This window comes from Cryptococcus neoformans, chromosome 1, assembly GCF_000149385.1.
Source record: "Cryptococcus neoformans var. neoformans B-3501A chromosome 1, whole genome shotgun sequence".
Classification (NCBI taxonomy): domain Eukaryota; kingdom Fungi; phylum Basidiomycota; class Tremellomycetes; order Tremellales; family Cryptococcaceae; genus Cryptococcus; species Cryptococcus deneoformans.
This window is the reverse complement of record NC_009177.1, coordinates 233,508-256,384: the sequence shown is the minus strand read 5'-3', so window position 1 is coordinate 256,384 and position 22,877 is coordinate 233,508. Positions and strand designations below refer to the sequence as shown.

The following is a 22,877-nucleotide window of genomic DNA, read 5'->3' as shown; positions in this document are numbered from 1 at the left end:
CACCAGGGGTCCTTCATCTGTGCATTCCCACTACAACCATTCATAGAGCCTCTACTTGGATCCAAACAAACCTTTCACCCATCCCAAAGTCCCTTTTGTCTCCTCTTCTACCCTTTCCTTCCCAAGCTTCAATCCCTCCAACATCCTCCTCTCCCTCTCCTTCCTCTCCTCCTCCGTCTCATTAGGAAACTCGAAATCTCTCGGTAACCGCGAATCACCCCGGTTGGCAGCTTGTCTCATCGCAGGTGTGAGAGAAGGGGAAGTGACGGCTAGTGGAGGTGCAGGACGGGAAAGGGCAAGTCGAGATTCTTGTAGAGCGTGAGAGTGTTCAGTGATTTCTTCGAAAACGCGGGATTTTCTGATTATTCCCCAATGATCAACTTTCTACATTTGTATGGAAATAGGCAAAATAAACTTACCGCTCCACATCTTCCACCTTATCCTCCACTTCCATTGCAGCCGCCACACCAGCCGCGCCAAAGCCTAGCAACCCACCCGCTCCGGCGGAAAGCCCACCCCAGAAAAGACGAGTGATCATCCTTGGACGAGGATACTGCTTCTTCATAAGTTGCCAAATCAGGAATGTGAATGAGATTGCTGTGGCCTGTTTTTAATTTTTGTGCCGTTTATTTAATTTCCAAAGCATGTCAAACATCAACGACGGAGAAAGAGAGGTCGTGTCAGTAAAAAACATGTAGGGGTCTATACTTTATAGCGGGCATAACGTACGGGGGGAGTGTAAATCATCCACTTATAACCTTTCTCCATGATAGCGACATCATGATCCGTAATCTCACCTACCACATGAAGCGTCAACACCATACACCAGAACGAACGTATACAGACGAAGGACTGAACTGACCCATAGCCACCTTCTGGGCGATGAGTTCTCTTGTTTCGGGGAGGTCGAAAGGGTTTGAGGGGATCCATCTATTAATAGGCGAGGAGGTTGGGGAGGATCCAGAAGTAGGTGTCGATGTGGTCGGAATGGACATTGTGCTTATGTGATTACCTGTAAGATATGCCTTCTTTCGTTGTAGAGATGCCGGAGACTTCGTTGGCTGGTAATGACGGAAAAAGCGAAAGTGGAGAGAAAGTCACGTGACCTCCACCCACTCAGATTACGGCTATGACATCGTTGCCTTTTTATCCCCCGTTCATTTTCACCAATCACGGCCAGAGATTCCGTAAACTGCATCTATATCACCTCTAATAACATTTATACCAACAATGAAGCTCATCAACAAGCATATAGAGAAGGATGGTTCGGTAAGTATATTTGGCATGCCCATTGGTAACTGGAACTGACAAATGTACAGGGTTATGTCACCCTCAGGCCGGAAGATGACGAGGATATGTGGCATGTGTACAACCTTATTTCCGAGGTGATTCCTCTCAATTATCAAAATGTGTACTCATCTGACAGTTTTATACGATATAGGGTGACCGCGTCCGCGCCATGGCAGTTCGCAGAGTCCAGACAGTCTCTTCAACAGGTTCCTCCGACTCTTACCGCGTCCGCACCAACTTGACTCTTGAAGTGACAAAAACGACATTCTCGCCGGCCGCATCGAGTAGCCAAGGGAATGGACAGGGGGAGAAGAAGGAGCCGACAGCGAGTTTACAGATCTCGGGGAAAGTGGTGGAGGAGAATGAGTTTGTTAAGATGGGAGCGTATCACACTTTAGATCTTGAGGGTAAGTTTTTCTTTAGGCGGTCTACTTGGAAAGAACAAGGAGAAGAATGGGGGGAAGAGACAGCTGACACGGTCTTTTCGAGAAATTAGCGAACAGAGATTTTAGGTTGACAAAGGAGACTGGATGGGATTCTGTAGCCCTTGAACGTATACAGGAAAGTACGCAAGAAGGCAGAGGGGCGGAAGTGGGCGCTATCGTCTGCGGCGAAGGTACGTGTCCAACCTACTCCACCATCTCTTAAATCCATATAGCTATGGGGAACTGATACGTTACACCTGTATACAGGCACTGCAGCTCTTTGTCTCCTGTCAGAACACATGACTGTCATTCGACAACGGATAGACATGCCCGTCCCGCGTAAACGCAAAGGTGGAACATCGGGGCATGACAAGGCTGTCGAAAATTTCTTGTCTACAGTGTACCAAGCTATCCTCCGCCTTATTCCCTTCCAAACACTCAAAGCAATCGTCATTGCCTCTCCTGGATTTACGAGAGACGCGCTGTACGAATACATTTTCCAGCAAGCGACATTACAGTCGAATAAACCGTTGTTGGCGAGTCGATCAAAGTGGATAAAGGTGCATTCGACGACGAGCCATGTACATGGGTTGGTAGAGGCTTTGAAAGCGCCGGAAGTGGCAAAGATGTTGGCCGGTGCTAAATTTGCCAAGGAAGGTCTTGGACTGGATAAGTGAGTTCTTTCTTTTCCTTGCGTGTCGGTGAAAAATGTCCCTTTGCTGATGATGTGGGAACATCACAGATTCCATAAGATGCTAGCAACGGATGAATTACGAGCATGGTACGGGCCAGAACACGTCGCTCTCGCCGTTGATCGCGGAGCGGTTGGTACCCTCCTCATCTCTGATGATCTCTTCCGATCATCTGACCCCGCCACCCGAACACACTATGTGAAAATGGTTGAATCTGTCCGGGCCGTAGGCGGCGAAGTGCTCATTTTCTCTTCGATGCATGAATCTGGCCAACAGTTGAATATGTTGACCGGTATAGCGGCAATTTTGACGTACCCATTGGATATCGAGGTGGTGGAGATGGAGGAAAAAGAGGAGAAAGAAAGGATTGAGAGGGAGAAGGCTGAAAAGGAGCTGGCGGAAGAGAGTTAGGTGCGGGACTTTAGATGAGGTACTTTAGATGAGGTAGACGGTGGAAAGTGCATAGTCTTCTAATGGAATTATAATGTCATGCTTGGCATTTGCCTACCGCTTGTTCAATTTATATAACCCATTTAAACAGCTGGGTAATGTTTGACAGAAGCGAGAAGGCGGACGGTGGACTGCAAAGCATATACACGCAGTAATAAAGTTGACCAAATGTCAGATCATTCAAGTTGCAGTAATAAATAATAACCGCCGCTGCAAACGCCTCCATATTTGATTCCGCGACTTCGCTGTCAAGTCTTTGTTCACGTCGCGTCACTCTTATAAACAAGATCAGCCAAAAAAACATGAGAATCAACTTTAGCCCCCAGAGGGCTGCAATCTTCACCTCATTCCTTGGTCTGTTAGATATCAAGCTTGGTAAGATTCTCGGCTTGTTTCAATATGGAGCTAACGTGGTGTAGGAGCTGAGATCATTCTTCTTTTCGGCGTGAGGGCTATCGCATCGCTAAGGGCAGAACGACTACTAACTTTTGATGCAGCTGATCAACAAGGTCGCGGGGTTGTATGGTCTCATAACCATATTCGTTGGAGGCTCATTTGCCCAGTTACTATACTATGCGTATTCGGTCGGCACATTATTCGCCTTCTTGTGGGGGCTACGGGTCGTCAAATCAGTGCGTCCTCTCTCATAGATGGTGCCCAAAAGCTAATATTGAACAGGAAAGCTCTGCCCCTACCCTTCTTCTTTCTCACCTCTACGCTCTCGACCACCTCATCGTTTCCCTCTTTCATTACATATTTTATCTCCATTACTGGTACACTGTCCCCCATGACGGTCGACGAACTATCAACTCTCAAGCCCAGCAAGATCTAATTAACCTTGCTCTCAGTCGAGGAGAAATTAGCGAGCCTACCGATGAAGGCGGGCAGGGTGCTGATGATTTGAGAATGGCCCTTGCTGGAGAAATTTGGGAGCGGGAAAGAGGTTTTGCCGTGTGGACGCTCGTGGCCGGCTGGATACTCAAGATCTACTTTATCCTCGTCCTCTACTCTTACGCCGCCCACCTCGCCTCATCAACGTATCACACCCTTCCCCTTACCGCCCGGGGGAAGGCAACAAAGCTTGCTCATCCTGATCCCGGTCAGGGAGCTTCTTCGCCGAGGATTCCTGGAGAGAGTGAGGACGATATTGAATTGAGACGTGCGGAGCAGGCTGCTCGGGATGGACCTAGCAAGAAGGGCAAGGGAAAGAGGACGGAAGGGGATGATGAGGATTTTTCATGGGAATAAGTGCATGATGTTATCTTTTAGTCTAACTGCCCGGCACAGTTGAGATCGTGCGTCTGCAGTAGTCAACAGCAGAGGATACTTAATACACCAAAGCAGATTCATTTTGTTAACTTGACATTGTATCTCAAGAAAACTTTTTGAAAGGATACCGAAGAGGACGTCCACCGGCATAAGTATTCAGCACACTGCCGATTAGATAATAAGACAGTGGCGGGCAGTTGCTCAGCACGACCTTGTTTGAATTTCACTTATCTTCCAATTATTTAGGTCTCCTGCGCTGACTGCGGTCAAATCGAATAAGAAAATAAATGAACGTAGACAGTCTCGCTGTTATTGGAGCAAAACGGCCAGGGACATGCCTTGGAAACAGAAACCTGTCTTGATTCAGTCGAAAAGCCCCCAGCAAAAAGTAAGCTGTTATGACAAACAAATGGAACAGACACCACCATTAATCATATATCGAAAACATGCATGACCATTAAAAGAAAGAAAACCATTGTAGATGAACCGACAAACATTTCTTCTGAGCAAATAAATTTCACTACTTCTTCTACTCGACGCCATTCTTCCGCCGCTCTATCGGGTTCGGATGATACCGGCGTTGATGAGCTTTTGAATTTTCTGAGCGATCTGGTTGTCACAGTTGTCAGCATGAATGCAAACATAAGAATGGCAACAATAACAATAACGTACCATAGGGTTCTTCATATGGTCGTTGAGCGCTCTAGGGTTCTGTTGGGCGTCTGAAAGGATCTCTACAAAATAATCAGGTCACGTTCATCGCCAAGATTACCAGACAGACTTACGCCTCATGATGGGATCGTTCATGATCTCCGCGACCTCGGGATCCCTCATAGCCCTCGCGTAAGTCTCCTCCTCAGTCTCGCTACTCCTTTGCTGCTGAATTTCGTTCATAACCTTCATCATATTAGTCTCCAACTCTCTAGTGTGCTTCTTCTCCACATCCGCCTCGGTGGCCTTCTGCAAAGTTTCCAAAGCGGCAGTGTACTCCTTCATACCCTCTTGCACAAGAGCCTTCCGGATATAAGCCTTGATGAAAGTAGGGTCGATGGAAATGGCTGTTTCAGCGTCCTTGAGAGCTTCAGGCAAAGCGAGGAGCTTGGTGTAACAAGCGGCTCGGTTGTTGTACGCTCGAGGGTCGGTGGGAAGTCGCTTGATAGCCTCAGAGTAGTGCTTCTGCGCACCGGCAAAGTCTCCTTTCTTGAACGCCTCGTTACCCTCCTCCCTCGCCTTCTCGGCTTTCTCGGGGTCAATGTAAGCCTGCCTGTCGGCCTCGGCCTTGGCCTTCTCCGCTTCTCTCAACTTGGTGAGGATATCGGGGGTACGGTGCTCAGTGAGAGATTTCTGGAAGAATTTGATGGCCTGGGCAAGGTCGCCTAACTTGGAATAGGAGCTACCGATACGTCCGTAGGCCTTGGCAAAGACCTTGTAGTCGGCACGGAGGTCACGACCTTCCTCAACGGCCTTTTCACAGGTCTCAATACATTTCTGGTACTCGCCCTGCTCGAAGTAGACAGCTTTGAGGTGTATCAGTAGTGCTCTGCAACTATTGTGAGAATAACTCACCAGACAAGTTGGTAAGGAAAGTCACATCCTTAGGGTAGAGGTCCCAAGCCTTGCTGTAAAACTCGATGGCTTCGTCAAACTTGCGAGCCTTGTATGAAGTGTTACCCTGCGCCTTGAACTCCTCGGCCTCCTTCTTAGCCTTGGCCTCCTCATCTTCTTCGACTTCCATTGGTTCGGCCTCGGGCTCAGGGACGGGTGCAGGCTGCTTCTTGGGCTCCTCGGCTTTGGGGGCGGGAGCAGGAGTTGGTTCAGGAGCGGAAGAGGAAGAGGGAGGGTACTCATTGGAACCTTCAGGTCGCTCCATGGCATCCTATGCAACGTTAGCTTTAATCTTCCATTCGTTTCAGCATGTACGTACAATGTCAATGCCCATCAAAACACCCAAGGCAGTCAGAGTCCTGGGGTCTCCCATCAGAGTGGACATATTCCTGCCACCGCTCGCCTGCAACTGGAGCATGTTCGCTCGGAAGGTAGCATCTTTCATGAGGGCACTCGTCTTGGGGTGGTTCTCGAGCTTGGAGATCATGCTGGGGTCACTGAAGATCTTGCCAAGGCCCATATCACCCCCAGGGGCGAAAGGAGAGGATGAGTCGGTATCCATGGCCCGCTTGACTTCGGAAAGACCCTTGACACAGGCGGCGTTGTTGGGCTCAGCCTGGAGACCGGACTCGTAAGCCATGACGGCGTCAGGGAATCTACGGAGACCGTGAAGGGCAGCACCCTTACGGGCGTAACCCTTGGAGAAGGAAGGATCGAGCTCGATAGTCTGCTCGCTTGTCAGTCGTGCACCTATGAATGTGGACGCATCTTACCTTCTCGGCATCCTCCAGAGCACCTTCGTAGTCCTTCAAGCCGGCCTTGGTGGCAGACCTGTTGGAGTAGAGGACGTGGTTTGAAGGGTCGAGAGCGATGGCATCCGAGTAGAGTTTAGCGGCAGTGGTGTAGTCTTTGGCGGCAAAGGCCTTGTTGGCTTCGGCTTTGAGAGCGACAGCCTGAGAGGTGTCAGCAGACTTAACACACTATATCCCAAGTATACGTACGTCTGACATGGTGGGTATGCTGATGTTTATTGAGAAAGAAGAAGAAAGAGAAGATGGGATATATATTTATCTGTGAACATTCCATCATCGAAGTCTCGAGAAACGCGACCTCCACCAGCCACCGCCGGTCTCAGAGAAATAACACGTCACATTTACGCGTCGCGTCCCTGAAATCTTCTTGTTCGACGCGTTCATAATGAATAACTCACTTCTCCATCATCCATCTATCTCCTCTTTCATCCCGCGTACTCTCACCATGGCAGACCAGCAACTTTCCCAGGGGAATCTGCCTGTCTTTATCGATGACCTCATCGCTGACAGGACTCGACAGTTCGTAGAATTCCTCGACGATGAGGTGAGTGCCTTTTTGCCATTTGCAAAATGGCAACACGCTAAGACCTCAACTAGACCCAAGCAGCGTACAATTATCGTGAATCTATCAAACGCATGCTGGACGATGAGCAGGTCCGATTGATTGTCGACATCAACCACATTCGCTCTTACGAGCGTTCATATGCCGACGGATTGTTGCTGCAGCCCATGGAGTACGTGCCAGCACTGGATGCGGCGTTGATGCAGCTCGTCCAGAGTTTACACAATCCCACGAAGCATAAGATTGAGGACAAGCAATGTGAGTATCATAGACTGTGTCATCTCATATGTATACGCAGCTAACCTTGAAGCAGTCTACGTCGGGTTGATTGGTTCCTTCGGTCAACAACACTGCAACCCCAGAACACTTAGAAGTCACCAGATCGGCAAAATGGTCAGCTTGGAGGGTATTGTCACCCGATGTTCTCTTGTGCGACCAAAGATGCTCCGGTCCGTGCACTGGTCACCACGAACCCAAAAGTTCCACGCTAGAACGTACAACGACTCCACCATCATCGCCCCTTCAGCCAACCTTACCGGCACAACCACTGTCATTCCCAAGGACGACGGTGATGGCCACCCCTTGCTTATGGAATACGGACTTTCCACTTTTAGAGATTACCAGACAATTGGTATACAAGAAATGCCTGAGCGCGCACCTGCTGGTCAGCTGCCTAGAAGCATTGAGGTTGTTCTTGCGGACGATTTGGTCGATTGCTGTAAGCCTGGTGACCGAATCCAACTTGTCGGCGTGTACAAGAGCTCTGGTGGTGGAGCTGGTGCCAGAGGTTTCATAACCTCCATTATTGCCAACAACATCATCCTTCTCTCTTCCAAACAAGGCGGCGGTATTGCCCAAACCCCGTTGACCGATACTGATATTCGAAACATTAATACTCAAGCTCGACGGAAGAATGTCTTCCAGCTCCTTTCACAATCCCTCGCGCCTTCAATCTTCGGTCACGACTACATCAAGAAAGCTGTATTGCTTTTACTTCTCGGTGGTGAAGAGAAGAATCTCGACAACGGTGGTCACATTCGAGGTGACATCAACATTCTCATGGTTGGTGACCCTTCAACTGCCAAATCCCAAATGCTCCGATTCGTCCTCAATACTGCCCCCCTTGCTATCGCCACCACCGGTCGAGGGAGTTCCGGTGTTGGTCTCACCGCTGCCGTTACCACTGACAAGGACACGGGTGAACGTCGACTCGAAGCGGGTGCGATGGTCCTTGCTGATCGTGGTGTAGTCTGTATCGATGAGTTTGACAAGATGTCCGAGATTGATCGAGTCGCCATTCACGAAGTAATGGAACAGCAGACGGTTACCATTGCCAAGGCTGGTATCCACACTTCGCTGAATGCGCGATGCAGTGTTGTCGCCGCCGCTAACCCTATTTATGGCCAAGTGAGCTTTTGCAGTTCATTGTGTATAAGCGCGTACTGATGGCTATCTAGTATGATGTGCACAAGGATCCCCACAGGAACATTGCTCTTCCAGACTCTTTGCTCTCCCGTTTCGATTTGCTCTTTGTTGTAACCGACGACACCGACGAACAACGAGATCGTATGATTTCCGAGCACGTTTTGAGGATGCACCGATACATTCAGCCTGGTGCGGAGGAAGGTTGGTCTGACCTGCATTGCCCTTAGATGGTGAGGATCGAACAGCTAATCGTTTCTTCGTCCCGTAGGTGCGCCTCCCATTGAGAACCTCGAGCAAAACCTCGATGTCGGCGGCGACGCTGTTGAATCGCGTATTTCCGAAACTCCCGTATTTGAGAAGTTCAACCCTCTTCTCCACTCTGGTGTGACGACCACTTCCGGTCGAGGTGCCAACAAGAAGAAAGAGGTTTTGAGTATCGCCTTTGTGAAGAAGTACATCCAGTATGCGAAGAGCAGGATTCATCCCGTTTTGACCAAGGGTGCGGCCGACTGGATCGTCAACGTTTACAGCTCTTTGCGTAATGACGATATGGCAGCGAACCAAAAACGTGTACGTTATCGATCTCCCTTTCTTTTGAGGTCATAACACTGAATAAAATGTCTATAGACTTCGCCTCTTACCGCGCGTACCCTTGAAACCCTCATTCGTCTCTCTACTGCCCACGCCAAATCCCGTCTCTCCACCCGAGTTGACGAGCGGGACGCCATGGCCGCCGAAGAGATCCTCCGATTTGCTCTCTTCAAAGAAGTTGTCCGTCCCGAGCGCCGAAAACGTCGAAAGATTAATCACGCCGGCCAGTCTGTCGAGGTAGATTCCGATGAAGATGAAGAGGGAGAAGAGGAATTGCAGGCGGGTGTGGAGAGAATGTCAATGAATGGGGATGTTGGTGTGACAGAGTCTCAGAGAGAAAGAGCGAGAGAAAAGAACAGACGGGTGGAAAGACAAGCAGCAGGCCCCGTGCCAGAGGACGACGAAGATTTCGAGATGCGAGAAGCCGAGGAATCACTTGCTTTGCAAGAAGCCCCTCGTTCACCACCCACGGCGCCCGAAGTTGCTGTCGAACTTTCTAACGAACGACTCGACCTCTTCCGTTCAAAATTATCACACGTCTTTGAAGAAAGTCTTGATGACAACGGTGCCATTGAATTTGTTGAGTTAATGCCCAAGATTAACGAAGGTATGGCCGAGGGAGAAGTTTTCAGTGTTGGAGAGATGAAGCAGGCTTTGGTACGAATGGATGAGAAGAGTGAAGTCATGTTTGGAGAGGATCAAACGATCTATAAAATTTAGTGGTCTCTTGGATCTGTGTTCAACTGGTTTTAGGTATTTGTTGTTTATCTTCTGTTAAAATGCATTAATCATTCGGCAATGTCAAAGCCAACAGGAATCATGTTCCATATAAGAACACTCAGACCCAACCAACCCATTTCCTAACCATACTCTCACCACATCCCCTTTTCCCGCCAAGATCCATATGTTCTCCTGGACAATGCTCTAGTCGCAATCCACCTTTTTCGTCTAGACCTTTGAGCCCAATCCAATCTTCCTTGTAGAGAGGTTGTTCATGAAGAGGGATAATTTCAGTCTTGTTGTTGGGTGCGTAGGTTGCAAAGTGGGAAGACTGGGCGGGGGAGACCGTCCCTATATTGTGCGAAAGGAGGAGATCAGCAGACTTTTCAGATAATGCTCAGATACGAAACTCACTATCTTCATCGAAAATAATAGCTACAAGGTTATCCAGCCCCTTTAGGCCTTTTCCCTCTCCTCTCTTGCCTTTTCGTCGGTTGATTTCTTCGATGCTGTTGCGCTCTGCGAACGGTCGTTCCCCGTTGAGATCCCTTAGAAATTCATTTACTTCATAAAACTCATCCAGCCGTTCTGTATCCCTAAAGTAGGCGGCCTGCACCAAGTGGTCTTGAGCCCAGGGTCTATATATACCAGCACGGGCCGCCCGAGCTGCAAGCAAACATGACAGGGTGGGGGGAGTAGGGCACGGGATGAGAGCGGAGATGCCGTAGTGGGGCGTTCCGAAAGTGATGAGATTATGGACCGGAGGACCGTTACAGTACTGGATATAATGTCTCAAGAGGAGACCACCTTGTGAAAATCCAATTCCGTCAAACTGATATGTGCCGAAGTGAGATTCAATCATATCAAACAGTCGGTCCATTAACGTACGCCTTCTGCAAGCTCTGGTATCCGTTTGATCTGCTCACATCCTTCTTCACCTTGCTCACCAGCATTGCCCCACTGATATATCCCTTAGCTCCCTTCCTTCAGGTGTGCAAATCTTAACTTACAAATCCAGCCTTACGTTCATCATCAGGTCTCCCACCTTCAGGAATCTGCACCGAATGAACAAAGATACCCGGGTGAATGGTTTGAGTCATGTTGATAAAGTTCTCAATACCTGTTGAGAGAGCTGTATCTCCAAGGCCATGCCTTCGATGGAGTTAATATCACCTTATGGATTCAAACTCGGTCGACTCACCAGATTACAAGAGGCCTGGGTTTGGCATTGCTGTTAGACAGGACTAGCTGGTCGGAAGCTGGAGCTGCAAGGGTCCAATTGGAGAAGAGCAAAGCCAAGGTGAAAGTAAAGCGTAGGCGCATCTAAAAAACCTTCTCTTGACGAGCAATAATAAAAGTAAAGCAAAGTTGCAGAGATTGTATTAAGGCTCTGTCGACGAATGAATTGCCGGATGACGGAGGACTTTGAGCGCGAAGAAGTCAACAGTTCCGGCGGCCGACGGCCTGACGCGATGGCAGGCCGGTTACGCACAGGCCACCACCACTCGTGAAGACAATTAAGATATCGGGAATCTTGACATTTATTTCTTTTTCCCCCAACGAACAAGGAGGACACGAAGAAGGTGATGCGGGTGACAGTAGAGTAACGCGATTGTTCCAATCCACTTTGCTATTTTCCTTACCATCCCAGGCGGTCTCCTGCCCCCAATCTATGCCGTTCAAGTTAGTTGATAATGAGCTAGTTGCAGTACCCTTCGAGGGTGTAATATAGGCGATCGTCTACCGGTGACTCGTCAATCAAGCCACGATAGAATGCGGACGCGTTGACTCGTTGATGAGTACTCGAGTACTTGAAGAATTACATCGATTAGCGTAGTACGGGATGCTCTTCGTCTTTCTAGCCAACGGAGGCTAATTCTTATTCAAAGTAGTGGGCCTTGACGCACTACCAGCACAGCACCACATCAACATCGAACAACAAAAAAGCTAAGATCTCGCAGAAAGGGAAGAATGAGAATCCGCTAAACTTTGTGGACGTCAAGGACAGATGCACGCCTGGCGAAATAGAGAATTTGAGATTCACAGATATAAAAACTTCACAGATCTGACAGCTGTAAAATGGGAAGAGGACGAGTTATGAAACCGTCCCACTGGCCTCAGAAGAAGAAGAGAAGTTAAAGGGGCCAGCCAAACATCATGCAATATCAAGAAATAGAACGCCGCCGGCCCTCTGTTTATTCATACCGCGATGCGATAATCTGTAGATTGCGCTGCTGATGAACTGTGCTGCAATACATACACCGTTACATGCGGCACCTTTCAATACCCCGATGTCGGAATTATGTGTATGAATGGCCCTTTGTGAATGTTTATTATGGTGAAAGGAAGCGGCGGCCGACGGCCGAGTGTCGGGGCGGCAAACGCGGTGAACGAAGGTCCAAAAACCCTTGTCCTCGGCATTTCTCACCTACATTCGTCAGTCCAAATCAACTCTCCTATGGACCCAGATTGAGCCGCAATGTCAGCTGGACCAGCCCAACCCAACATCTACGCACCCATCCGCACATCTCACAGCGGCTATCCATCCCCGACACACTCTGGTTCCTCCACGCCCGCGTCGCTGGAATTCTCCGATGGTCGATTGCCGGAAAGCAATGTCGAGAGAGATATGAGCAAGGTCGCGGAGAGGGTCGCCCTTCTGGGCGAGGTGGATGACGGAGCAGTCATCGTGGAAGGCGAAGATAAGTAAGTTGATTTCCTGTTATGTCGTGCGGGGGGTCGGAAGCTACGCGAGGTTTGACCGAGGCCACGGGGCAAACATTTTATCAATTCTTAAAACCATAACAGCCTCACCCTCTGGCGAGGGCTAGATGACCTTCATAGACAGATTTGATAAATGTGAGGAGCGGTGGAATACTTGGCATCACATTTCCTATACGAAGCCCTACCGAGCCAACCTAGGTCGTGGACTTATAGGAGCTGAGTACAGTCGCGACCACCCATTCATTCTCGGATCCATTTGCGGTAGAATCCGCTTTGCGAGTTCGACCTTTCAAGATTTGGGGACCGCTTACCTCTGAATGAAGCTAATGATCAATGTGGTAGAATAACCAAGTTCGTGTGGACGCTGGTGTTGGCTGCTGCGATCTCAGGCTTACTATTCGGTCAGTATATCTTATGCGTGGCGAGGTCTAAGAAGGGATGGCTGATGTGGTAAGGAACATCAGGCTATGACACGGCCGCCATCTCCGGTATGCTGGTCATTATCAAGGACGATCTTGGCACAATATTATCAAGCTGGCAAAAAGAAGCGATCACCTCTGCCACAACTCTCGGTGCATTATTAGGAGGTCTTGCCGCAGGTTGCATTTCAGACTTTACAGGTCGAAGGCTCGTTATTGTGTTTGCCAACGTCGCTTTTATCGGTGGTTCTATCTGTCAAGCAGCTTGCCACACTGTGGCAGTGATGATCGCCGGTCGATTCATCGTTGGACTTGGTGTCGGTCTCGCGAGCTGTATTGTGCCATTGTATATTGGAGAGCTGGCGCCTACCATGATTAGAGGACGATTGGTTACCATTAACTGTGTCGCTATCACTTTGGGTCAAGTCGTCGCTTACGGTACGCCTCGCGTATTCTCTCAAGGGGTGGAAGTCTGACCATGAACATAGCTATTGGTGCCAGTTTCCAAAATGCGCATAATGGTTGGCGATGGATTGTGGGACTTGGCGCGATGCCGTCGTTTGTTCAACTCGCTTCAATCGGTTTCCTTCCCGAATCACGTATGTTCCCTTTCGGAGCGCTTTTTATTATGAACTAACTCTAGGAAGCCCGTATTCTTCTGCTCCGCTCTGACGTTGCTGGCGCACGAGCTATTACTGCCAAGATCTACCCTCTCGCAAAAGTCGAGCAGGTTGACAGAAAAGTCGAGATCATGAAAGCTGCTGTCGATCAGAGTATCGAGTATAACGCCAATTCTACATGGTTTGAGAGGCTCAAGAGTTTGGTTATGGTTGGTACCAATCGACGAGCGCTAAGTACGTCTTCATTCATTTCGAAATGCATGTGTCAGTAAGAGCTGATTGAGGATTAGTCATCGGATGTGGATTGCAAGCAGCCCAACAACTATGCGGTTTCAACACTCTGATGTACTATTCTGCAACCATATTCGCCATGCTTGGATTCAAGAATGCTACAGCCGTCGGATTGATCGTCGCTACTGTCAACGTTTTGTTCACCCTCGTCGCTCTCAAGGCGAGTTTCTTCATAATGGTCCAAGGACGTCAGCTAACTTCCTTTCCTTTAATAAGATTGTCGACCCTGTGGGACGACGAAGAACTATGCTTTTCACCCTTCCTATTATGACCCTCGCCCTCGTCCTCGCGGCTATCTTCTTCTACTGTAAGCACCTTCCTCCTCTACAACCTGTGCTCCACCCTTACTGATAATTCTTCCCTTCAGACCTCACACTCTCCACCAACGGCATCCTCATCGAGGACCACGACTACCCCCGCTCTTTATCCATCCCCGTTCTCCTTTCCATGCTCCTCTATGTCGCGGGCTACGCAACCGGTCTCGGTAACATCCCCTGGCAACAGGGAGAGCTCTTCCGACTCGAAGTAAGAGGAATCGGTACGAGTATCTGTACGGCCGTGAATTGGAGTTGTAATATGTTGATTGCGAGCACGTTTTTGAGTTTGATGGATGCTGCAACGCCAAGTGGGGCGTTTGGGATTTATGCGGGGTTTTGTGTGATTGGATGGTTGTTTTGTTGGATGCTGTATCCTGAGACTTCCGGGTGAGTTTTTCCTTTCCGCGATTTTACAGTTCAAGTTCAGGCAAGTTAAAGTTGCTAATTGTGATTGATAGACTTTCATTGGAAGAAGTATACTTTGTTTTCGAAGAAGGGTTTGGGATTGAAAAATCTCAGCAGCTGCGCAAGCAGAAGCTGGAAGAATCTGCCAAGCTCAAAGCCATATTTGAGTAATCAGATTTTCAAATTGTCATCTGTTCGACAAGCTGGACTTTCCTTTTCGAATTGATATTTGAGTGCAAAAGACATTTCTTCTTCATACTCCCTTATTTTATCGTCAATTCGGTTTTTTATGATTTAAATTTTCCTTTCACTCATTTCAGTACGAACATTGAGACATCATTACCCTACCATTCCCAATACATTAATCACCTGATTGTTGCTTGTTTTATATCTTTTACTCGATAATGCATCAATACAACTTGCTACAAGAGCCATACGCTGTCAAAGTTGCGATCCGGTGCAAAAAACAATGCGTTCCCCCGCCAAAACCCTGATAGACTCTTGATCAAACATACGTGATCGTCGTACCCAGCTTCCAAACACCCGCAAATTTGGCTAACCACCATCTCAAATACCACAATACCCAATCCCACCATCCTCTCTGCTGAGTTCTAACCCTTTGCAGTCGATGTTGGACTTGTAATACCGTATTGCGCGAGCCCCCTCTCGCTCCTCCTACTACTGTCGTCTGCTGGCGCGCGAATCTCGATCGACGGAGTCGGATAATGGTAAAAATGATAAGTAAAGGCAACGGTATAGTGATGACCGTCAGAACGACGGGGGAGAGGGATTGGAGAGTGGTTGATAGGGATGTAGGTAGGCGACCGAGCAAAGATTGAAGGATATGGTGCAAATTATCTGGTCTGGAGGTTGGGACATCATTTCCTCGCCGGGAAGATGAATTGCGTCTAAAATTCGAATGGACAAGGCGATAAGTGCTTTCAGAGATACCAGACCCTGATGCTTGACTCGCAATAGAACCAGGACGCGGTGATTCCTCTCCCCTATCCTTACCAGCCTTTCGTATCTGTCTCAGCTGCTCCATTCTTTGGCCTAGAGCGAGACCTGTACCCAGGAGACCGCCATTCTGGGAAGTACCGGGACGAGCGGTAGCTTCGCTCGAGCTTGAGCTGGATGATGATGTGCTTGATGACCTTGATAATCGGGAGCGTATCTTACTTTCTTTTTCCTCTTCAATGGATAAGGAATCGGAGGAAGAAGGGAGAATGAGGGATGAGGAAGGGGATGGGGCTAGAGAGGGGAGGGAAGCCTTGGATTCAAGTGTTCTAAGATGTTTGTACAGTGTCTTTTAAATTCGATATTAGTCTGTGTATGGACAGAGAAGGGGATAGGAATGATAGTACGCACCTCTTTCTTCTTTGAAGACATAACAACTTCACCCTCCAAGAATCCCCTTGCCATCTCCCATTCCTCTTCACGACTCAAAACTTCGCCGATAAAAAGCTCTACAACTTTCAAATATCCTTCCCGCGCACTCTCGACCCGCTTGCGTTCGATTGGGTCTTTAGGCCGGTAAGAGCTTGTAGGGCTAATGGAGAGTATCAAAGAGTCTGGTAAAGACGCTATCCATGACTCTGTCATTGAATGGGCAAAGTCCAATGCAGATCTTTGTGGTGAAAGCTTGAGAGACGCCAGGATAAGAGTGGATACCAATTGGGGAGGTAGAAGATGTGCTGTCGCTCCTTTGGAGTAATACGCGCTCATACAACGATGTTGGAGATACGATAAAATCTCTTTTGGGGATTTAGGGGGCAACATAGAGACCAGGAGCTCAGGAAGAGCTGTGGTATTGTTAGGAGGATCAGCGTATAGCGAAGCCGTTGAACTGATGAGCAGCTTGAGTGTTTTGACCATCCAGTCGTCATTCGCAGCTGCTTCCGAATTCTCATTGTCAGGTTTAGCCCCATCCAGTTTGTACCATGTTCTATAAGGTCCAATCCTCTTCTTTTTTAAAGACTCGAGCAGCCGTGCGAGCGTTGCTTGGGTCTTGACATGGTCCCGCCTAACAAAGGATTGAACGGCCGTGTTGTAGAGTACCTCTATTTGTGATTCTTGTGGCCGTGAAGGGGACGGCAATGACGATGGAGGCTTGGGACTTGGTCTATGGGGCATGCTCGAAATGGATTGATGGTAGAGAATAAAGTGAAAATAAAAAGATCAAAATGAAGGACAAGTAGAACACTTTGCATGTCACAAACTAATAAGACCGGTAACTTGGATGCCGTTGAAGAGCGAGAAATGTAAGCCCAAAATGATCCCTCGATTGTGGGCCAGTTAAAGGCAGCTGCATTAGGGGCATGGTTACAGCATTTGCTTCCGCATATAGAAAGCAGCTTTAATCATTAGAGACAATATGAGGAAAGGCACCCCAAATTATGCAAGGCAGCCCAAAACATTCCCCGCCTATCTTTTCCTGTTCCCAGTTTGAGATTTCAGTTTTGTGGATTGCTCGCCTGAGGTGTTTATGATTCATCTCAAATCACAGTACATACAAATCATCTAAAAATCCCCTTCAATCCCCTTCTGATGCCCAGGTCGCCTACCCCATCCGGCCACCAAGGCAGTCCGACCCTTAAACAAATCCTCAAAGCTGCAGACATCCTTCTCAAACCGCCAAAAGCCCTCCCTTCAAATCCTCCAGAACTTTTACCTCGTCTCAGAGCGTGTTCAAAAGCTCTACCAAAAGAATGGAGGCGCATTATTCCAGAATGGTCGGAGGATGATGAGATGGACCATGTAGGAGACAATGATGGGTCGGACATCAGCGAGGAGAGGAAAAAGAAGAGGAGAGATGAACTAGTGTTCGTGGTGGGCAAGAGGTGTTTTGCGATGGCGAAAGCTATGCAAAGTTGGCTGGAGAAGGAGTTTTGGCCCAAGGAACAGAGGGATGGTCTGGAAGATAAAGACTGTAGGTACCCAACCTCATCTTAGCCAGACATATGCTGATACAATATAGTTCTTTTGGGGACCGCCGATCTTCGTCTGATCCGTCTCATGCTATCCCACACAACTTTCTCTTATCTGCTACCCTTAACGGTACAATACGCCGAATCCTTGCCTATAATCCCTGCTGAGACGGCCAATGCTTTGGCTCAAGTCCTTGAAGCTACTCTCAAACTGCTCAAGGTCGCCACTCCTCCTGCTCCCGATGCTGGACCAAGTTCCCGCATGCCCACCTCACCTACAGCAATTACTCAAAGCCTTTTGTCTTCCCACCTCATCCCCGTTTTCCTTTCGACTCTTATCCTTGCATATACGCCATCAATCCCAGCAGAGCACTACGGTCTTCTTCGAATGGCATTTCTTCAAGCTTTGATGTCCCTCACACCTGGACATGCCATCTCAAGCTTGGTCAACGTCCTCAAGTTGCTTGTCCAAGGGCGACGAGAGAATGCCAAGGTTAATGGATGGGTCCGAGAATGGCCCAAATACCCAGAAGGAATTATCAACGGTCTCTTAACTGCCCAAGTTCGAAGGCCTGGAGGTGTAAGAGGTTTGATGGAGAATGTATTAGGTGATACAGCGAGGACAGACGACGTAACTTCTATCGAAGGCAAACGGCTCGATCACATTTTTAACGTGCTTGTCCGTATTCCTCGCCAAGTTACACCCGAAATCTACTATCCCTGGCTTCTCTCAGAATTATTCTCTATGATTCCTCTTGACGAGTCTTCCTCTCATCATCCGGTAGCATATGTCAATACCGCTTGCTATTGTATCCAGCGACTTTGGCGGTCTAATCCCTCCATTGGCGAATGGTTGAAAAACAAGCTCCATTCACCTTGGTATCCCAAATCACTCTTCGCGCCCGCCGACGGACCTGCAATCGAGGTGACTTCCTGGTTAGCCATCCAGCGTTCCGTGCAAAACATACGTCTCTTGTTGATCCATAACCCTGCCTCGCCAGACTTTGTTGAGTTTCTTGTCGGCTCAATCTTACCTCCCCTTTTCTCACTTCATACATTCCTCTTCTTCTCTTCTCAAGCACCCAATCCAGTTTTGATCCGTCCTGTTGGGAGTCTGGATGCGTCGCGGAGCCGTTCCCTGGCCGATGATGTATCATTTATTTTGACAAGCTGGGGTAAGACTGTGGAAAAGGATGTCGGGGTGATCGGGTTATGGAGTCTGGTTGATGCAGGGAAAGGATGGAAACCCGATGAGAACGGGGTCGTACCAGAATTTTTCTGGGAGAGACAAGGTGACGGAGTGAGGCTTATGTCTGGCAGGTAAGTCACCCACACAAATTCATTAAACCATACGTGCTGAAACCCTCTTTACAGTCAAGGAATCCCGGATATAACTCCCGAGATTGTCTTTCCTTCTTTAAACCGGGACGAGCTCGACCCCGATGCAATCGCACAACGTATCCGGGACCAAACCGAAGCCATGCCCGACCCCACTCTTCTGTGCAAATTGATCAAGGACATCAACCGACCTGATATTGCATGTCAGGTTATCCTTAGGGCGTTGCATCTTTGGAGAATCAAGTCTCCTATGGAGAAAGAACCTTCTGTCGAGTGAGCAGTTCTTGGTTTTTTTTACATTGTGGGAGTGATTTTGGAATAATCAGGCTGATGGGTATTTTCGTTTTTGTTATACAGGGCTATGCTTCATCTGCAGCTTACGATGAAGCTCATGACCCATCTCGGCTCTGAATTGTTTACTGAGCCGGAACAGCTCCTTGAATGGGTTGAATTGACCCTCTCAGGGCAAGCAGATTGTTTGGAAGATGATCTCATTGATGAAGAGGCTGAAGAGACAAACCAAAAGCCGTTGATAACGGAAGTCGGGGGAGAAAAGGGGAAAGGGAAGAAGGATGATGATGTCCCGCCTGATGGGAATAGAGGTTTGATCGAATTGGCTTGTCGGTTGTTGGCCGCTGAAGAAGGTCAGAATCTCTTTTCTTTTTCCTCTCGGGGCGCAATCATGCTGAGCTAGATGAATAGTGAAAAAAGCCTTGAGCGAAAAAGATCTTGCCATTCTCCATCCAATCCTCGCCCATCTCGAAGTCATCTCTGAACTCTCACCTTCTTCCTCTATCCGCTTGGCCACCCGGGAGGCAATGCTGATCCTTCTCTCAATCCAAGCTTCAGCCAATTCTAGCGCGCCTACCGATTCGAAAAAATCTTCAAAAGAGGCATTTGATAAGGCTTTGGAATTGATCAAGGATAAGGCTGTCCCCGTCCGCGCTCATGGGTTGAACATGCTTAAAGACCTTGTATATCAACCCTACTACGATTCGTCGCTCACACCTGTCATCCTCAACACGTTCATGTCTAGCATTGAGGATGACGATTCATTTGTTTATCTTTGCGCTCTAAAAGGTTTGAACGGTATGGTAGACGCTCTGGGAGGGGAGGTGTTTGAGAAATTGATGGATTCGTATGCGGGAATGGCAAAGGAATTAAGGAGATTGAACGATGCGGATGAGGTGGACAAGATGTTGAGGTTGGCGGAAGCTGTGGACCAGGTTATTGAGCGGACAGGTGATGCTTTGGGCTTGTATGGTAAGTGGCATATAGGTCATTGCAAGTGAAAGGCATGCTAAAGCATCGTGCGATAGCCGACAAGATTATCCCAGTACTCATGAGTATCTTCCCCGACACGTCCCTCTCAACCGCCATCCGATCTTCTGCTCTTTCCCTTCTCACAACATGCGCCAAAGTGTCGTACATCTCCCTTTTACCCTGGTCTACTGACCTTACAAACTCTGCCATCGATCTCATCCAAATTGAATCTGTTGCTGTCTCGCCCTTCCGTCCAGGGGCAATCCAAACCGTAGAGGGACCACCCCAGCCTTCGTGGAAGGGGGACAAGAAACCTAGAAATGTTCAGCTTATCGAGGATGAACAACCTGAGCAGGAGGATGAGGAAGAAGAGAGGAAAGTGCCTGATCCATGGATTGAGGATACAGATCCCCTGGCGTACGATGATAGCAAGCACCCGGCCTTGCGTCGAGCGGCAATCGCGTTCCTTAACTGGGTGTTTAGCGTTATAACCTTCAAGATCATGTCTGACCATTCCGAGTGTACGGGCCTCGAAGCAGGCGAGATTTTGTACAAGGAACATCCAGCCCCTGATACAGATGCCGATTTGCAAGAAGGAGGTATTCCGCCTGGGCTGTTGGAGAGGGCGGAGACTGTGTTGGGATATGTGAAGAGTACGGATGAGGATGAGGTCGCGAGGGGCCACGCAGAGTCGGCGGAGAGGATGTTGGGGATGTTGAAGGCTTCTATCATGATCAGGAGTGGCGGGGCGGTAGAAGGGAGTGGATTGGAGGATTTGAGTGAGAGTCTAGAGAAGCTCAAGGTCGACGTTTAATGGTCTTTTAGCTTTGGATTGTATGATTATATTCAGTGTCATAGCCAATGCGAAATGATGTCACTGCATTGTATGAACTTCAAGACAGAAACCACCGAAAACATCACACTTCAAAAAGAATCACTTTTCGATTTCTAATTATTATTCTTTTCACTTCTGGCTCGCCGTCAACTCATCCTTGAAATCCTGCACCGCCAGAGCAAATCCGGTCTTGGGGTCGTCCGCTTCAAAGCCCATGGCCAAGAAGTCTGAGTTGTCATATTCACCTGCCCAGGTCTTGCAAATGTTAATAACGGCCTGATCCTTTTGAAACTTGATCAAGTTGAACTTGTCCTTTCCTCCGTGCTCAATCCTGAATGCGTATCAGTCAAAGTCTCCTTATCAGAAAGTGAAATCACTTACAAAGCATCAATGATCTGTCTAGGGCTGATCTTGATACCAGGAATGTTTATGCTTCTCCCTTCGCCCTCTTTGAAGTTACTTTCGGGCATACACATCGCATACGCAATGTTTCTCACAACCGTCTTAGTTCGGCTACACCAAAAAGGCATATTGTCCAAGGCTGGGTCGTCAATAGACTCTGCAATGGGGCAAATTGCTTCCATGCCTTGAAGAGGTTCACGGATAAGGCCGGAAATGAAGGACGATGCGGCGGACGAAGGGGCACCGGGGCGAATGGCGACAGTGGGGAGACGGACTGATCGGGTGTCGAGATAACCTTTAAATAACAGAACATGTCAGCTTGTAATCACATTCAACAGTTTTTGGGCGACACTCACCTTTCCTCCCATAGTCATAAACATACAACTCAACTATAGTCTTCTGCACGCCATAGCTACTACCGGGAATGATAGGTGTGTCCTTAGGCACGACGTAATCGGTAGGCTTGCACTTGGGTCCACCATATACAGCGAGTGATGAAACAAAGACGTAAAGCGGTCTAGGGGCATCGGCAGGGAGAGAGAGGGAATGGTTGTACATTGACTTCAGGAGATTGAGGTTAGAGTCAACGTTGACCGCATAACCCAAGGGGAAGTTTGCCTCGGCGCCTCCAGACATAATACCGCTACATCGCTGAAATTAGAAAGGGTTTGAAGGAGATGATTGAAGAGCACATACTGTAAAGCGAAGACACCACCAATTGTTTCACCCTTAAGCAGCCCATCAATCTCCTCTTGCTTGCCTAAGTCAGCTTTGACCGATTTGAGACGGTTGGTGTCCGTGACACCGTGACTTGGAGGTTGGACAATGTCAGTGGTGATGAGCTTGACGGTAGGATGGAGTTCGAGTAAAAGTTTCACGAGCTGCTGCCCGACAAAACCTTTCATAGGCGTCAGCACTGTCTGGACTGAAATGAGTCATGAGTTTGTCAACCTACCTCCAGCACCAGTGACCAGAATGGTCTTGACATGGGCAGGGAGCTTGAGAGCGTCGTAAGTAGGGGCTACCATTGGTATTGTTGATTGTTCGTTACCTGTGGGTCAATTGTTGCTGAACTTCCCTCTTTATAAACGCTTGACTGTTCCGCACGTCTCGTGACGTTCTCTTAGCATTGGCTATTGAAAGTGAATATTGGCTATCGCGGAGTGTTGTATTGGCTATCTGATCCGACTCTCGCACTTCCATCCGAAAACAAATTGTAAATCTCGGAACCAACTCATTTCGGCCTACTCCGGCTCTCTTGATTGATCGTGCCTGCCACATCGTTCCGCCCGGCTCCCTCGGCCCGAGCCATAGAGGAAAAAGTTCCCCTTCGGCCTTAACAAGGAACAGAGGAGGTCCATAATAAAGGATAATTTCGTCGCATAAATATTCACTCACCAACAAGGTGCATATGTATTAAGTAATAGGACAAATGTAGAATCCTTGATTAATTAATTATTGCGGCGGAACAACGCCATAGGCGGACTGCTCCCAA

General features: G+C 48.5%; 10 protein-coding genes across 10 annotated transcripts; 5 read left to right on the top strand and 5 right to left on the bottom strand.

Moving 5' to 3' along the window:
- Window positions 1–51: 51 nt before the first annotated feature.
- Window positions 52–995, bottom strand: CNBA0910 (hypothetical protein; the record flags this gene model as incomplete). The annotated part of the gene is made up of 4 exons (XM_772995.1): window positions 52–358; window positions 420–604; window positions 730–797; window positions 863–995. 4 exons carry the CDS (start codon window positions 993–995, stop codon window positions 52–54), a joined length of 693 nt encoding a protein of 230 aa, XP_778088.1.
- A 235-nt stretch (window positions 996–1,230) lies between these two features.
- On the top strand, window positions 1,231–2,818 carry CNBA0900 (hypothetical protein; the record flags this gene model as incomplete). Its single annotated transcript, XM_772994.1, has 6 exons — window positions 1,231–1,269; window positions 1,320–1,385; window positions 1,442–1,697; window positions 1,787–1,906; window positions 1,983–2,388; window positions 2,458–2,818. 6 exons carry the CDS (start codon window positions 1,231–1,233, stop codon window positions 2,816–2,818), a joined length of 1,248 nt encoding a protein of 415 aa, XP_778087.1.
- Window positions 2,819–3,159: 341 nt separating this feature from the next.
- CNBA0890 (hypothetical protein) lies at window positions 3,160–4,105 on the top strand (the record flags this gene model as incomplete). Its single annotated transcript, XM_772993.1, has 4 exons — window positions 3,160–3,232; window positions 3,277–3,302; window positions 3,355–3,489; window positions 3,536–4,105. The coding sequence occupies 4 exons, from the start codon at window positions 3,160–3,162 to the stop codon at window positions 4,103–4,105; spliced, it is 804 nt and encodes a 267-aa protein (XP_778086.1).
- A 576-nt stretch (window positions 4,106–4,681) lies between these two features.
- CNBA0880 (hypothetical protein) lies at window positions 4,682–6,741 on the bottom strand (the record flags this gene model as incomplete). Its single annotated transcript, XM_772992.1, has 7 exons — window positions 4,682–4,735; window positions 4,799–4,860; window positions 4,912–5,643; window positions 5,693–6,002; window positions 6,051–6,458; window positions 6,505–6,684; window positions 6,733–6,741. 7 exons carry the CDS (start codon window positions 6,739–6,741, stop codon window positions 4,682–4,684), a joined length of 1,755 nt encoding a protein of 584 aa, XP_778085.1.
- A 187-nt stretch (window positions 6,742–6,928) lies between these two features.
- Window positions 6,929–9,841, top strand: CNBA0870 (hypothetical protein; the record flags this gene model as incomplete). Its single annotated transcript, XM_772991.1, has 6 exons — window positions 6,929–7,087; window positions 7,141–7,363; window positions 7,419–8,512; window positions 8,563–8,731; window positions 8,799–9,100; window positions 9,158–9,841. 6 exons carry the CDS (start codon window positions 6,929–6,931, stop codon window positions 9,839–9,841), a joined length of 2,631 nt encoding a protein of 876 aa, XP_778084.1.
- A 118-nt stretch (window positions 9,842–9,959) lies between these two features.
- Window positions 9,960–11,164, bottom strand: CNBA0860 (hypothetical protein; the record flags this gene model as incomplete). Its single annotated transcript, XM_772990.1, has 5 exons — window positions 9,960–10,192; window positions 10,256–10,673; window positions 10,730–10,801; window positions 10,852–10,993; window positions 11,043–11,164. The coding sequence occupies 5 exons, from the start codon at window positions 11,162–11,164 to the stop codon at window positions 9,960–9,962; spliced, it is 987 nt and encodes a 328-aa protein (XP_778083.1).
- A 1,156-nt stretch (window positions 11,165–12,320) lies between these two features.
- CNBA0850 (hypothetical protein) lies at window positions 12,321–14,788 on the top strand (the record flags this gene model as incomplete). The annotated part of the gene is made up of 9 exons (XM_772989.1): window positions 12,321–12,547; window positions 12,908–12,966; window positions 13,030–13,422; window positions 13,473–13,583; window positions 13,632–13,838; window positions 13,895–14,055; window positions 14,112–14,202; window positions 14,263–14,599; window positions 14,671–14,788. 9 exons carry the CDS (start codon window positions 12,321–12,323, stop codon window positions 14,786–14,788), a joined length of 1,704 nt encoding a protein of 567 aa, XP_778082.1.
- A 334-nt stretch (window positions 14,789–15,122) lies between these two features.
- On the bottom strand, window positions 15,123–16,750 carry CNBA0840 (hypothetical protein; the record flags this gene model as incomplete). Its single annotated transcript, XM_772988.1, has 2 exons — window positions 15,123–15,923; window positions 15,986–16,750. The coding sequence occupies 2 exons, from the start codon at window positions 16,748–16,750 to the stop codon at window positions 15,123–15,125; spliced, it is 1,566 nt and encodes a 521-aa protein (XP_778081.1).
- Window positions 16,751–17,164: 414 nt separating this feature from the next.
- Window positions 17,165–20,959, top strand: CNBA0830 (hypothetical protein; the record flags this gene model as incomplete). Its single annotated transcript, XM_772987.1, has 6 exons — window positions 17,165–17,546; window positions 17,595–18,864; window positions 18,919–19,155; window positions 19,240–19,526; window positions 19,585–20,145; window positions 20,202–20,959. The coding sequence occupies 6 exons, from the start codon at window positions 17,165–17,167 to the stop codon at window positions 20,957–20,959; spliced, it is 3,495 nt and encodes a 1,164-aa protein (XP_778080.1).
- Window positions 20,960–21,109: 150 nt separating this feature from the next.
- Window positions 21,110–22,410, bottom strand: CNBA0820 (hypothetical protein; the record flags this gene model as incomplete). The annotated part of the gene is made up of 5 exons (XM_772986.1): window positions 21,110–21,311; window positions 21,362–21,677; window positions 21,739–22,025; window positions 22,079–22,280; window positions 22,338–22,410. 5 exons carry the CDS (start codon window positions 22,408–22,410, stop codon window positions 21,110–21,112), a joined length of 1,080 nt encoding a protein of 359 aa, XP_778079.1.
- Window positions 22,411–22,877: the final 467 nt, after the last annotated feature.